The following is a 15,688-nucleotide window of genomic DNA, read 5'->3' on the forward strand; positions in this document are numbered from 1 at the left end:
AGTTAAAAGTTCAACCTCCTCCACCTACTTCTGATTCTAAAGATTTATTTTTGTCTGGAATATCTGCTTATTGGCTGCATTTTGTCCCATCTTGTCATTTTATTTCACTGAGCATACAATAGATATCCTGGAAAAAATTCTATTTAAGATATTATCAGACACTAAATATGAGTATTTCTTCTAGTAAAAATTTAAAATTGAACCTTGATTCGCTAAATTGTAAAAATTAGTCCCTTCTACTGAACTTAATTCTCGTTGATCCCATTTTGTCATTTTAATTGAGTGCGCTCATTGAATTCTGAGTGACAGGCTGACAGGGTCCAATAGTAGTTTTTTTTATTTTTCCGTTGGGACTGAAGGGTCCAACAGTTGTTTAAAACACCACGTAAATTGCAGAGTTTATGGTGAATTAGGCATGCTGGCTCACCCCACAGTATGCTATTGCTTAAGGCTCATCATTATTTCTTGTATTTAATTGTAAATTAATTTTTTGAGAGACCGATAATGTATAATTACTGGGGAATTAATGTCACAGGAAAAAGAGCTACCACTGTACTCCTACTCCAAAAAGAAAGACAAAAATTAGAAATATAAAGGCATCAGATATAATTTTCAACAATGCCCCTATGCATACTTATAAGCCAGGGCATTCTGTATCATGTTTTCTCGTTATTTATCAATTTAAGAGGCATTCTGCATCGTAGTCTCTCCTATGTTATCTTTGTCTGAAATTGCAATCATGTTTTTTTTTTCTTTCTTTTTGAGTGATCCAATCATGTTTTTTCAATATACAAGGATGGTCCATGTGAGGAGGAACAAACTTGGACACTCTTTATTTACAAGAAGCCCATACAGATACCAACAAAAATGAAATCCACATTATTCTGAATCAGTTACTTCGCTATACTGTGATGCTATAAACAACTCTCACCATCCACGTGCGGAAGAAGAAACGCAATATGCTTTCTGCGTTCATAACAACCTTCACAGCAGAAAACAAGGTGGAAGCAAAATCCAGATAGCCTATTATTGCATATTGTTGAGATCTGATGAAGCCAGACTGAAGTTCTCTGTCAGCGTCATTGGTAGATGCAGAGCAAAAGTAGTGAATCAGTGTCGCTGTGGTACCTAGAACACAGATAAAACTACAAGAATTAGAAAGTTTTACGTATCAGACAAGGTTAAAGGAAATTACATACGGACTAGACACTGTTATTACAAAACCCTGGAAGTTTGAGCCAACTGACTGATTCTCCAATCCAATAAAAACTCTTCTTGGAACCTTAGATTTTCTACGAAATGTTTGTATTCTTGTAAAGCTGTAAAATCTAATGCATTATTTGGTATGATAGAATAGAAGGGAAGGTAAGAGATAATATTCATGAAGAATAGAAAGGCAAAACATGGGATGTCAAATTGTTTTATTATCCTATAATTGTTTAATATATTTACAATAAAACAAGATATGCATTGCATTCATTCATTCATTTATAATTTTATTATACGTACAATAAAATTATTTATAAATATGACATGTATCCTATACGATTGTTGGACATGCATCAAAACATTGCCAATACAGAAGATAAACAAATTGTCAGACCCATAATATTGTTGAAGCCACTAACATAATGAAATTGTTTCTCTATTTTTCACAATATGGATGCTATGAACTCGGGGATCCATTAATTTGATGAAGTTTGCTTCTATCAGAAAGATAGAGAAAATTTATATATTTTTTTAACAAAATGAAAAAGTAGAAAATATTCCAAAGAAGCAAATTTCGGGGAAATTTATAGCTGGTCACCTTTAGAGGATCCACACTCTTTCTTCCCTCCACCAAGAGACGGAAGTCATATAAGTGGGGACTGCACAAAAACTTTCCTTCCTTGTCCTGTTCTCTTCTATTTAGGCATACTGAATGGAAGAATATAAAACCCTTCCTTTGTTTCCTTTCCTCCCCGTTTCCCCCCACCAAACAACACAAGACATTGCCCTTTTTTTATGGCCACTAAGCCTAAGACATGATTTTGTAGTAAAAAAGGTATGATTTATAGAAAATCATTATTCAGGCTGATCCATGAAGTTAATACTAGCTAAAAGGGGTAAGTAATTGTGCCCGATCAGATTAGCTAAACCAGCTGCGCCATATTTTGATATGAAGTTAACTGAAAAAAATGAAGGTTGCCGGCTAAAAAAGATAGATAAAATAAATCACTTTCCATGGTGGATATTATTACAATTTCTATCCAGTTCTGGTGATCAACTCATTTGCAGTTGGCCAACCGCTCACAAGTAAGTCATGCAACAGGAAAACCAGAAAATAAAAAGAGTGGCCCCATGCAGAAGGCTCCACCAGGTGGGGTCTGGGGAGGTATAGATGTGTGCAGCGTTACCCCTAAAAGCAGAGAGTCTGTTTCCTGGGTTTGAATACCAGAAAATACAAAAGGAAAAAAAAAGGGGGAAGGGGGTTCTGTTGTAAGAAGCTAAAGTTTACTCGAGGGAAACTTGCCTGGGCATACAGATATTCATCAAACATGGTGGTCACAGCACAATGTCCTGATGTAGAAGCCCATCCATTGTGGTTAGAGTCGAAGGCAGGTCTAGGAGCTTCAAAGCATTTATTAGGATGATAATCTATGGGGTTGTCATGTGGGTTGATCTCAGCAGATGGCTGGAAATTGATGTCATGCAGTGGATTGAAATTATATGGCAGGTACGGAAACTGCCCGCCTAATTGTAGTCTCAGAGAAGCGGTGCTTGTCATGTCACAGAGGACACTATTTTCTTGCCCATAATTAGAAAGATCTGGCTTTGGACTTGAGCCAAGATAACTAGCATAACCCCCGAAAGAGGAGCTTGCAGAACACTCTATGTCTCTGAGAAGCAGCCAAACCAATTTAACAAGTAGAATTAAAACTTACAGAATATTAACTCATAAGATCTCCAATTGAGTATATGCTTATTTTTCCATCATATAGAACATCATTACAAATTAAGCAATTTGCTTAAACAAATAAAAATAAAATGCTACAATGAAAAAGAAAAAATTATTTCGTGTCTATGCTATACTTTCATTTGAGATCGATGACAGTGTCTTGAAGTTTTGGTCTCTTTTCCTTGGTTTTTCTTTTTGGTTCATAATCTTATCTTGTTTTATGTCATATTGTTGATAAAACAAAGTAATGACATATTATCGGGACCTAGAACAAGATCCAACCGACATCTTACAGACATCTAGAGCCACACAATTAGCCATAGCAAGTCCAGTATATCTTCTTCTACCATAATACTTCAAGCAGTATACCCTTTGGTCATTAGCCATTCCTAGGTTTTCGACCTACAAATAATCTGGGCAAATATCTTGGGGTCCCTCCTTCTCCACAAAGGCTATCAAGAGATACTTTCAGATATAGACTGAAGATAAGGTCAAACAAACGCTCAGGATGGAAACTTTAGACGCTGAATATTTCGCAAGCCATCCTTTGTTTAGTAAGATTATCCCATCTGTTAATAAGAACTCAATAGCAATGCCACTGGATCGCAACAAAAATCTAGCATATGAATACTTTTGGCAGCGTGGCATTTGAATAACTAGATTTTTTTTATGATAGTATAAACAGGAGACATATTTGGGCCAATTAATATGAATTCGTATACCAAATGAACACATTTGCAAATTCTATTTAATCAAATCGTTTTTATTATTTTTAATGTTGTTAAACAATCAGACCTCAATGCCACAGTAATATTTGCTTATTATCCTGGCAGTAGATGCTGCTTCTCCAAAATAACTTAAAGATGTGTCTAACTCAAATAAATTCAATGAAGATTATCGAAGGAATTTTGAAGCATAGATTTATTTCAGGAAAACTGCTTACTTGGGAAGAAGCAAGTTTGAATCATCAGGTAAAACCATATGTTGGCTGTCATTGTTGGCAATCCATGATAGAGGTTGGAGATGTTGATTGGCACTGATCCTGAAGGGAATGTGCAACTCATTGAACTGGAAGATAAAGCTTGCTTAGTCATCTCTTGCGTTTCCACACCATAGAAACGTGTATTTAAATCTACGAAAGAAAAAAAACAGAAATGCGTATTTAAAACCAGTTTTAAATACCAGTTGAACTTTTTACCTGGTTACTGCATCGCACTGATTCAAGTTTTTGCTTTTGTACATTTTCCTGCCAGATCAGAAAAATGTCTGAGAAACAGTACAGAATCAAGATCTCAAGGCGTCAATGTGTATTGCATGTATATAACACTGGTTATGTACTTTGGAGGGTTTTGGATTGAGGGATAGCTGAATTTATGTTGCTCCCCCACCCCCCACCCCCAAATCTCAATGCTTTCGCTCAATTTGATTATTGCCTTATTCTTGTGCCTAGAATTGTTAAGGATTCCCCTTTATCACTACCAGGTGGAAAATTGTATCCCTTCTCTTATTTTCTTAACAAGGAAAATATCTAGTTGGGATATCAGATCTTTCCGCATCTCAAGAAGGCACATATTTCCTAGGCATTAAAAGTATTATAAACGAGGAGAGAAAAATGACTAGAGTTTCTGATTATGGACGAAGTAGCAACTACCTCCAAAACCTTGATGCTCAAGTGAACCATGAAAATATTCCTTGCGAAGAGCAGGAACAATATAATAAGAACTTAAGAAGCATACCTTATGCATTCGAAGTTGATTAATTGACTCCCGGAGAGAATTTTCCATCTGTTCCAATTGTTCCACATTGTTGATTTTATCAAGTTCAGTCCAATGGCTGCAGAATGCAGTAATATATATAACTTGAAAAAATGGAATGCAGTCATAATGCAAGTACATGAAAATATAGCCAAGGGACTTGACGGTTGAACCGAACAAATAATTATACCTTAATCTTGTATGTATTTCAGATATTCTCGTTCGTAATAATGTGGCGTTATTCTTTAGGTCCTACACAAAACACTTAAGTGGTAGGTCCAACATGAAGGGAAAGGAAAAGGGGAAAAAAATAATTGAGATGGTTCAACTTGTATACCTCAGCAGTTTGACCACTGTGAGAAAGAACAAAAAAAGTATTTCAGTATCCCGACTTATGGGAGAAAAGTTAAATCAATCCAAAGTAGGTCATTAAATTGGTGTTGGCATGGAATACCTTGTACCCAGAAATTCTTGTATCTTTACATCGTGGTCTAACTTCTTAAATGTTTTCTTCAGTGCCTAAACTCAAATAAAAAGGCAGATTGCTAATGCGTATTACAATAAGGCATCAATCATAATCTCGTACTGTTTGAAAACAAAGGGATAAATATGCATTTTTTTAATGTAGAATGAGTTGTAAGAAACAACTTACTTCAAGACTCTCCAATTTCCTGTACCAATACAATTGAAAACATTAATCATAATTTTGTACTAAGACAAAAAGGCATAATAATTTGCTTCATATGGAGGATTTTAATTATACCTCTTTGCCCTTTCCTGTGGAGTTTGTTGTGCATACTTTGCAATAACCTCCTCTATGCTACTACAGTCACCAAAGAAGGGACGTAATCAGGCAAAGAATAGGCAAACGCCACAGTCCAAGCGAACTAATAGCTTGAAAAATATCAAGGGCAAGATATAATTAGAAGTTCAAGCAAAGATGCAAGAGTATTTAGATTTTTTTTTCTCTTTTGACGAACAGAGTATTCACTCAGAAGTCTGCAATACCTCGTGAAGCAATTCGTAACATATTTATGAAACCTAAACTATAAAAGAATAAGCTGGGAATGCAATAATGTAGTAACTGATTTCTTAGACTCGACTCAAGAGGATGGATGTTTCAAATGTCAAACAGCTGCTTAAGGAGCAGGAAAAGATAGGTGGGATGTCTAGAGGGAGAAATAAGTGTGAAGGAAAACGCTTATGGTAAGCCTCAGAAAAAGAAAAACTGTATCTGACACTAAACGCAAATAAACGTAATTGTTATAAAGGTAATGATGTCAAAATATAGGTGGTACAGATGCTGTAATTGTAAACATTTCTTCCTTGATCTTGGAGTGAAAAGGCATCACGGCATTTGACCATAAAGACTAATGGGTTTTAGAAGAACAGCTAACTTTTATTCTTCTTCACCATACTTTTTGAACTAATTAATCAATACGGTTATTGACAAAACATTGCCCTTTTATACTAACTAGATTGTAAGCCCCATATTTTTGCATAGAGTTTGAAGCAAGTTGTATTACTGTTCATGACTTATATATAATGCAGCTTTCTATAGATTTTATATGGTAGATTGATTAATGATATAGATGATTCAGACACTAGCAAAATACCTACGCCTCCCTCCGCATAGTGCTGGCTTCCCAGACGGTGAGAACATGAGAAGTATAATATCTATATCGCACAGTATAGATAATTCCGAAGCCTTTTTAATAATTCCATTCCTCCTTTTAGCATAGGTCGCCTGACGGCCATTAATGTTCTCCAGCCTCTTTATCTTCAGCTTCACCCTGCCCATACTGGAAATTATAACCCACAGAAACGCCTTCAGTTAGGCCCCCCCACTTTTACAAAGTCTCCAAGTTCATAGCAATTTCAATCCAAAGCTCAGCATTCGTTTAGAAATAAAAACAAACACCTGATGAACATAAACAGGCAACAAAAGAAAACAAACTCCGAACACCCAGAGCCAGAGTAAACAAAGCAAATGAGAAGCACAGAGCTTGAAATAGATATAACATCTAGCATGTGAAGGCCCAATAAGAATTGAAGAGGAAAAGAGGCCAATGATTATTTCTTTAAATGAGAAACAGGAACTACAACTGTCAAAAAGCTAACAGATTCATCGACCTCAAATGCTTACATACATACCCTTTATCAACTTTTAAGTGTCCGTACCGAAAAAAGAAAGAAAAATCAACCTTTGAGTGTCAACATTGAGAAAGGAAGAGCATGTAAGGATTTTAATCTAACAAGAACAGAGGGAGAACAAAAAGGGTACAAACGTACCTCCAAAAGACGAAGTCGAGAATGTAACTAAAAGGAATACAATCCAAACGGGTAGTACGCGGGAATAACAGATTGTTCGGACAAAGGCAGATTCGTAGGAAAAGAGAGAAGAATGATCAAGGCGTGAGCTTACATATAGCATTATAGGGCCTGGGTTAAACACGACCGGGTGACCGGAAAAATCGGTCATTGGAGCATCCGGAAGAATCGGGACTCACGATCGTTAGAAATTCTCCCACTGCCTCACAAACCATAACAGCAAAAGCCACCGCTTTCTGCTTTCTCCCAAACGACCTTCACATTTATACCCAGATTCTTGCATGTTTATGCGTACTGAAAGTTTCTGGTAATCATGATTTTAATCGTAATTCAACCCTTGAATTTCTTTATGCATGATGACTCCTCGATCACTTGATGCAATCTCGCCTTCACCAAGACTAAAAGACGGCGTCTTTTTATATGGAATTGAGAGAGATCAGAAAAGCAAACGTACATAATAAAATCCATCAGAGTGAGTCAGTGAGTTAACACTCACTTTTTTGTCATTTACATAAGAAAAGTATCAACCATGAAAACGATTTACCTATATTTTACAAAAATGAGCTCAACCCGATTTGATTAATTTGACAAAATGATTCCATAAATAGTTTCACACCAGCTCATCGTACGTCAACATCCAGTCACCATGGATATCCTTTATAGTAAATAGTAATTGTAGTGTAGGTGGCCTTTTTTCCCTTTCTTTTGCTCCATTTCATCCCGAGTCTCCTTTGTGGCATTACAGTAGTATAGGTGGCTTTCCCCCTTCCTTTTCCTCTACTTCGATAATTATTCCATGTAACCCTTTCTCCCCCCCCCCCTTTTAGTTAGAGGGATAAGCAGTACTAATAGTATGAGATTACAAATGAAATTAGGTAAGCTTTAACTTCATGTCACTAAAGTACAAGATGATGGCATATAACCCTTTCTTTGGTTGGAGTAGGAAAAAGGGAAAAAATTGTAAGGGGATCGATTGAAAAAGAAAAATGAGGTTCTTCCTATTAAAACTTTATAATCATAATTAAGTTTATCAGTACTCGAATTTGGCTAACCAGCAGTACTGGATATATATATATATATATATATATTGAATAGATATATCAATATTTACAACAACTAGGTTAACATGTATCAACGTAACTATATGAAAATTATGAAAAGTACATTGTACTGTGGACCAGCAGAGATCGAGCCATCCCATCAAGACTTACCATTAATATGGTTTACTGTAAATTCTACAGATTTATATATATATATATATATATATATATATAAATATGGAAACTATAGGAATGGGTAATCTTGATCGATAATTGTGTAAGTATACTGGGAGCTTTATTTTACAAGAGTTAGATTCTATATATCTTGCTTTCAAAAGTGGTTTGTTGAATAATGATGAACCCGTTGACGACGGAGTACGTAGGGTGATAGAATAAAATAATCAGCTCATATAGTTTTAACAATAACTAGGAGCAGTTCACAATTTAATTTAAAGCTCCAGCTTCTGGCCATCCATGTGTCCTTAGATTTTCTTAAATGATCGACGACGAAAAAGATCCGCAGATTCCAACTTGTACAGCCAATAGTATAAGACTTTGAGAACAAGGTTTGTTCATTCCAAAGTGCTGCTACTACCTATATATATTCATTCACAGTTCAAGACAGAGCCAAAGCTGTGAAATACAATCAATATCTCCCCTTGTTCAATTAAGTTGCAGAAACCAGAGGAAACAACTAAGCACGAAGATGAAGAAGTTCATTTGCTTGGCTCTGCTTTTCGTGATTGCGGCCACCATTGCTGGGGTTGAAGCTGACGGCTATGGAGTGTGTGGGAAGTTCAGTCCAGATAGAATGCTCACACATGTTCTTCGTCACTGCAAGAAACCTGCAACTGACTTAACTGTTCCTGTCTCTCCAAAGTGTTGTGAGCCTCTATTCCAGATTTCTGAGGCATGCTTCTATGCGATCATCAAATCCGACACTTGGAAGTATTCAGGCATCGACCCTCGAATCGCTTTCACCATTCCCAGGCGTTGCCATTACCACCACCATTAATAATAATAAAGTACCTTTATGAACCAGTCACCTACTTATAGCTACTGTAATAAAGTGTGACTGTGCCATTAATAAGAGCTCAATGTAGCAGCTCATAAATAAGTTTGGGATAATATGTTTCAGTGTTGATTTAGAGTCGAGTGCATGTGTCGTTCAAACTGCAAATAACGGTGAATTTGATCAGTTTGAATTTGTTTGTTTATGTTATAATAAGATATATATATATATATATATATATATCAAGTTTCATATAAATATATTGTTCTTCTCTTAATTATGATAAATAGCAAGCTGTGCTTGTTTGAATTCCACATCGATCTTTGACATAAGGATAGTCGGCTGCTATAAGTTCCAAAACACATAAGGCTTAGTGATTAGATAAATTAATTGAGTTATTAACCAAGCTGTGGTTTACTCAGAATTATCCTCAAAAGAAATTTCATTAACCAACTAAACAACAAATTTCATGGAGGATAATTCTGAAATTTTAAAAGCATTAACTAATTTTAAATAAATATATTTTTTAAATATATGTAAAGTTGTTAGTTAATAGGTTTTTATGGAGGAATATATTTTGGGGAGCAAACCAATCTCAAGTTAAATATTTGCCTCATTTATCAAATTTACTAGTCTTTTTCAATATTCAAGAAAAGCTATGAATATTAAACAATATTTCAAAATCGACATCTTAATATTCTCCATGATTTAACGATCTATTTATTACATAATTAATATATATTAATGCAAGAATGAAATTTGATTCAACTAATGGTTTGATTGAATTAATTAGTGAAATAGACTCAATTTTGTCTTAAAGGGAAAACTACTACCACGATCCACATAATTTTAACTCATTTTGAATGAGGTTCCTGCAATTTTTTTTTTTAATCTTAAGGAATAACAGAGTTAAACCAACGTTTATAATGAGTGAGTCAGTGAGATGGCTGACAACTTGATAAGGTGGCTGGTGACTTTGTATCCATGTGGCGAAGTGAGTTTATATGAGCTTTGCTTGAACTCTAAATCTTTGTCCAGCTCTGAAATAAAATCTTAATTAAGCTTAAGATATATTACTTGCTACATTTGATATAAGTCCTTATTTGACTTTTATTTTGATTATAAAATAAAACCCCAATCCATTTTATTTTTCATATTTATTTATTTTTTTCTAAGATAGTCTTTTTAATAATAGTACTAGTTCTAGCCAATAAATTTGATTAGTAATGATATTTTAGAAAAGACAACACATATTTATTACAAATTACTAACTTAACTTATTTTCTTAATCTATTCAAATTAGTCAACTAGTTTTTATATTTAGGACCAAAAGTAGTATGAGTTAAGTATTATCTAGTTTTCTTTATTAACGTTTAAACAAGTTGAAGAAAACATGTAGGGATTTTTTAGCTGATGAAATAATTTAAGAAAAGGACACGTTATATTTTTATTAAGGAGTTATTTAAGCATCGTCACCTAAAAATCTACACACACTTAAATACGCAAGAGAATGGATGACTAGAAAATACACACACTTTCATTTCTAGGCGTTCTCCTCTTTAAGTGTCTGAATTACTTCAATCCTATTCTTAACATTTAGTTCAATAATTTAATAAATAGCCCTTGTTTTTTTAAGTTAGCAATAAATATGCTTATCCATAATTTTTTATCCCATCTTTCTAGTGTGTTTAATTCTTATCGAATTTTCATCTATCTGTTCGTTTCATTTGTTGATGGCAATCTAATAGTTAAATATTTAAAAAGAAACAACTTGAGCCCAAAAATTTGACTTCACAAAAGCTGACTCATAAGCCATTTGTTTCTTAATGCATGAACCCATTGTCGAAGCAAGGAGTAGGTGATGGAATATATTAATTAACTCATATGGACCTCATAATGACCAGGAGTAGTGTTCACAATTTAAAACTCCAGCTTGGCTATATTTTACGCACATACGCACACTTATTGTGGAAGTTCCTGAGATTTGAAGAATGTCATTCAAACTGCGAAATAGTGGTGGATTCGTCGAGTTAGAATTGGTTTTTGTTTAATTTATATGTCTTAATCTCAAAGATGCATCAAGTTTCATATATTTATTATGATGACTAGTGGTTTTAGCAAATTAGAAAGCGTTGCTTTGTTTATATTAATTCCACATATCTTTGACTAATAAATGACTAACTATTTGGAAATTGGTTAGTGTTTTGTGATTAGGGTAAATAAATGAGTTGAGTTATTGACAATTCTGTAAATTTCTAGGTAGAAGCTTTATTCTGCAAGACTTATCAAATGTGAGTATTGTATTCTAGACCTCTTGCGTATCAAAAGTGAGTATTGCATTGGATAATTATGAAACCTTTGACGAAGTGCGTACGTAGGTGAAAGAATAAAATAATCAACTGCTCATATAGTTTTCACAATATCCATGTGCTTATTCTGTAAGGCCTGAGATTTTTAAAAAGATCGTACACGAAAGATCCGCAGACTAATTCCAACTTATAAAGCCAATGGTTTAAGACTTGGGGGACAAAGTTTCTCCATTCCAAGGTGCTTCTACTGCCTATATATACGCAGTTCAAGACACAGCAGAAGCTGTGAATTACACAGTTACAAATATCACACACAAACATATATTTAGCTTCCTTGTTCAAGTTGTAGAAAACCAGAGGGACTACAACAGTTAAGGATGAAGAAGTTCATTTACTTGGCTCTGCTTTTGGCGATTCTAGCCATTGCTGGGGTTGAAGCTGACGGCTATGGAGTTTGTGGGAAGTTCAGTCCAGATAGAATGCTCACACATGTTCTTCGTCACTGCAAGAAACCTGCAAGAGATTTAACTGTTCCTGTGTCTCCAAAATGCTGCGAGCCTCTCTCCCACATCTCTGTGGAATGTTTCTATGCTATTATCAATTCCGACACTTGGAAGTATTCAGGCCTTAACCCTAGAATTGCCTTCACCATTCCCAGACGCTGCCATCATCTCATTCATCATCCCCACTAGTGCTTTTGCACATAGCTTAATAATAATGGACTAGTCACCTACCAAGCTACTGTAATAAAGCGTGACTGTATGTGTCTTTAATAAGAGCTCATTATAGTAGCTCATAATAAGTTTGTTAAACATGTTACAATGTTGATTTGAAGTTGAGTTTGTGTCATTCAAACTGCCAATAGTGGTGGATTTGTTGAGTTTTAATTGGTTGGTTTGTGTTTTACTGTCTTAAAGATGTATCAAGCTTTATATAAAAAAAATCGTTCTTCTCTTGATTATGATAAATGGCCTGCCATATTTATGTTCCAACATAGATTAGGCTTTGTGATTAATAAGATAATTAATTAAGTTGAATTACTAGTTGGTTGGATCAGATGTGGAAGGAATTCAATTTCTTTTTAAATAAGGTTGGGAATTTCAATTAAGGAAGAAAAACCACATCGGGAGAATTACTTCCAATCAATTAAGTTCAACAATATCCAAAATATGTGATCTAATAATACTATAAATAATAGATACAAAATAATTGTATTAAAAAAGTTGAATTATTGACCATATAATCAATTAAATAAATTAGTTCACATCAGTAGGAATCTTTGATTTCAACTTTTTTTATGACACACACACACGTGTGCGTATGTCTAAAAATGTAAACATTGAGCACTGAACTAAATATAGCGCATTTACTCCTTCGATTACAAGGCCACTTTCCATGGTGTTTAGTGTAAAACATTTTGCATAAAGCCCTGATTTTTTTTTCTGAATATCTTTTAATTTCTATGATATTTCCCACCTAATGCGACTTCCTAACTAACTAAACAACTTCCTTTAGCTAATGAATTTCATTTAAGATGGTTTTGAAGTTTTAAAAGTATTCACTAATTTTAACTGGATTATTTAATATATGTAAAGTTGTTAATTAATAGTAATTCTAATAAAAAGGGTTATATTTTAAGGAGTGTACCAATGTCGGGTTAATTAAATATTGTCCTCCTTTATCAAATTTATTTATCTATTTCAAAAATTAAGAAGATTATGGATATTAATAAATACTTGAAATTCTACACTTGAAAATTCTCCATGATTTAACAACTTATTTAGTTGTCATTACTCCCTCTGACCCTTTTTATAAGTAATATTGTAGTTTATCCCGTAGATCAAAATATTAGTTAAAGTGATTAAAGACAATAAATATGTAAAAATTAGAAGTCCTTCCTCTAAAATGTCCTTATTTATGGGGGAAGAGGGTGTAAAAAAGATAATAAGAGAATTATTATAATAAAGAGAATTATTGAAGAGAGAAAATGTGTGATGGAGAGATGATGGTTTGGAAAATGAGATAATAAATATATTGAGTATTAAAATAAGTAATTAATTAGGGCAAAATAGAGAATTTTGATACCAAAATTTAACACAACTTGCAAATGTTGCTTATATTTAGGGATAAGAGGGAGATTGTAGTTGTTTCTTAAAAAAAATGGATGGAAGGAGTACATAATTTTATATCTCACTGAACAATCTATTTGATCAAAATAATGGTGGTTGAATTAAGTAGAGGAAGATAATCAATTTTTGTTAAACAAATGGGTAAAGTAAAGATATATTTATGTATGTGTGTGTATGCATACGTAATTATTTTACTCTTCTGTGTTAATTAACCATCTCGTCATCTACTTCCAAAGTAGAATTAACAATTCATGAATTTTTATATTATATTACTTGATGAAATAAATATGCTTATCCACCTTTCCTGTGCGTTTAATTCTTATCTAATTTTAATCTACTATTAAACCGAGCCGTCCTATCTGCCAGCAAAATTTAATAGCTATTAAAATGTTTAAAAAATCAACAATACTTAGTTTTACTTAATTATTCAGCTTTAATATTAAATTTGATAGATTACGATGCACTGAATATGCATTTCTAAGGGACAAACATTAGTATAAGTTATGCATGAGCCCAAAAATTTGACTTCTTAAAAGTTGACTCAAAAGTCACTTGTTTAGTAATGCAGCAAAACCCATTGATCGGTCCACAGAAACTCTGGCTTCTGCTTTATTTTTTTGTATTCATCGTCGGATCAGTAAGCCCTGAGATTTTCAAAAATGATGGATCGACGACAAAAGAATCCGCAGGCTAATTAGCAACTTTTGCTTTCCTCCTTGGAAAACAATAAACATTAAACATAGATTCCAAAACTTGTAAAGCCAAAGGATTAAGACTGTGGAAACAAGGTTTCTTCATTCCGAAGTGCTGCTACTGCCTATATATACACCGTTCATGACACAGCCCAAGCTGTGAAATACAAGCACACATAGCTTCCTTGTTCAAGTTAATCAGAGGAGACTAACAAAGATGAAGACGTTCATTTGCTTGGCTCTGCTTTTCGTGATTGCGGCCACCATTGCTGGGGTTGAAGCTGACGGCTATGGAGTGTGTGGGAAGTTCACTCCAGATAGAATGCTCACACATGTTCTTCGTCACTGCAAGAAACCTGCAACTGATTTAACTGTTCCTGTCTCTCCAAAGTGCTGCGAGCCTCTCTTCCAGATATCTGAGGAATGCTTCTATGCTATCATCAATTCCGACACTTGGAAATATTCAGGGCTCGACCCTAGAATCGCCTTCACCATTCCCAGACGTTGCCATTACCACCACCATTAGTAAGAAACTTCTATGAAGTAGTCACATACTCACGGATACCAGTTCTAATAAAGTGTGACTGTATCCTTAATAAGAGCTCACTGTAGCGGCTCATACTAAGTGTAATAAAATTGTGACTCTCTCTGTGTCTTTTACAAAGATCTCATTATAATAGTTCATACGACTTTGTTAATTAAGTACGTGTTCAAATGTTTGACGTGGAGTCGACCAGAAACCAAGTTCAAACTGCCAATACACAGTGGTGGATTTTGAATTGGTGATTAATCTATGTTCTAATCTCAAAAATAATGTTCCGAGCTTTAGCCATCATACTCTTTGCTTTTGTGGATGGATACAAGTGAGTTAAGATATTGACTACGTATTTCATAGCTCACACTCAATAAGAAATAAGAATCCTGTGGGTATCCTTTTCTTTTTTCATAGAAATTTAAACTTTAATTTGTTGCATTATGAGAAATTAACTATTTCCACTATATCTAATTCAATTTCCATTAGTAATTTTATGAATCTTTTGGCTAAAGTATAGATATCCTCTTATTAGAGGTAATCCTATTCGAGGCACTGTCAGACACCTCTCTCAATGGGGATTCGAATCTTAATTCATCATGTTGTAGGGGACTAGTCTTTTCTGTTAGACTTAACCCCGTTGATAATTTTATGAATCTTATTTGTAGCTTTAATTTGCTCAACAAGGATGTGAATCTGATGACGGAAAAAAAAACAAAACAAAGCCAAGAGCTGCATAAAATGGCCTTGGCTCTTCTTCTAGATTTGAAAAGCCTCAACCCATTTTAGTCGGAACATAAATACGACGTAAGTTTGATTCACCCATGGGAAGGCCCAAAAAAGCGAAGCAAAAAAAAAACAAAATTGCCGTTTGACCATGCGAACGACGTGTCGCCTGATATTCTGGATAACACAAGCTTGCCTATCGTCATTTCCCAGACGCTTAACGAG

General features: G+C 34.3%; 2 protein-coding genes across 4 annotated transcripts; one reads left to right on the plus strand and one right to left on the minus strand.

The window, feature by feature from the left end:
• Positions 1 to 720: 720 nt before the first annotated feature.
• On the minus strand, positions 721 to 7,498 carry LOC114720548 (agamous-like MADS-box protein AGL30). Of its 3 annotated transcripts, none has more exons than XM_028906200.1 (12): positions 7,118 to 7,498; positions 6,309 to 6,494; positions 5,456 to 5,512; positions 5,345 to 5,363; positions 5,147 to 5,211; positions 5,030 to 5,045; positions 4,883 to 4,944; positions 4,675 to 4,771; positions 4,137 to 4,184; positions 3,882 to 4,006; positions 2,513 to 2,879; positions 721 to 1,128 (listed from the first exon to the last, which is right to left on the minus strand). In XM_028906200.1, the coding sequence occupies exons 2-12, from the start codon at positions 6,491 to 6,493 to the stop codon at positions 1,111 to 1,113; spliced, it is 1,059 nt and encodes a 352-aa protein (XP_028762033.1). In that variant the 5' UTR covers position 6,494; positions 7,118 to 7,498; the 3' UTR covers positions 721 to 1,110. The 3 variants fall into 3 exon arrangements, with proteins under 3 accessions (XP_028762033.1, XP_028762030.1, XP_028762031.1); XM_028906197.1 differs by having other exon boundaries at positions 5,456 to 5,515; XM_028906198.1 differs by having other exon boundaries at positions 5,456 to 5,515; positions 6,985 to 7,498.
• A 1,193-nt stretch (positions 7,499 to 8,691) lies between these two features.
• LOC114720550 (uncharacterized) lies at positions 8,692 to 12,352 on the plus strand. The gene is made up of 2 exons (XM_028906202.1): positions 8,692 to 8,869; positions 11,859 to 12,352. Exons 1-2 carry the CDS (start codon positions 8,770 to 8,772, stop codon positions 12,074 to 12,076), a joined length of 318 nt encoding a protein of 105 aa, XP_028762035.1. The 5' UTR covers positions 8,692 to 8,769; the 3' UTR covers positions 12,077 to 12,352.
• Positions 12,353 to 15,688: the final 3,336 nt, after the last annotated feature.

This window comes from Neltuma alba, unplaced genomic scaffold (assembly GCF_004799145.2).
Source record: "Neltuma alba isolate B1F8T4 unplaced genomic scaffold, ASM479914v2 tig00011988_pilon, whole genome shotgun sequence".
Taxonomy (NCBI): domain Eukaryota; kingdom Viridiplantae; phylum Streptophyta; class Magnoliopsida; order Fabales; family Fabaceae; genus Neltuma; species Neltuma alba.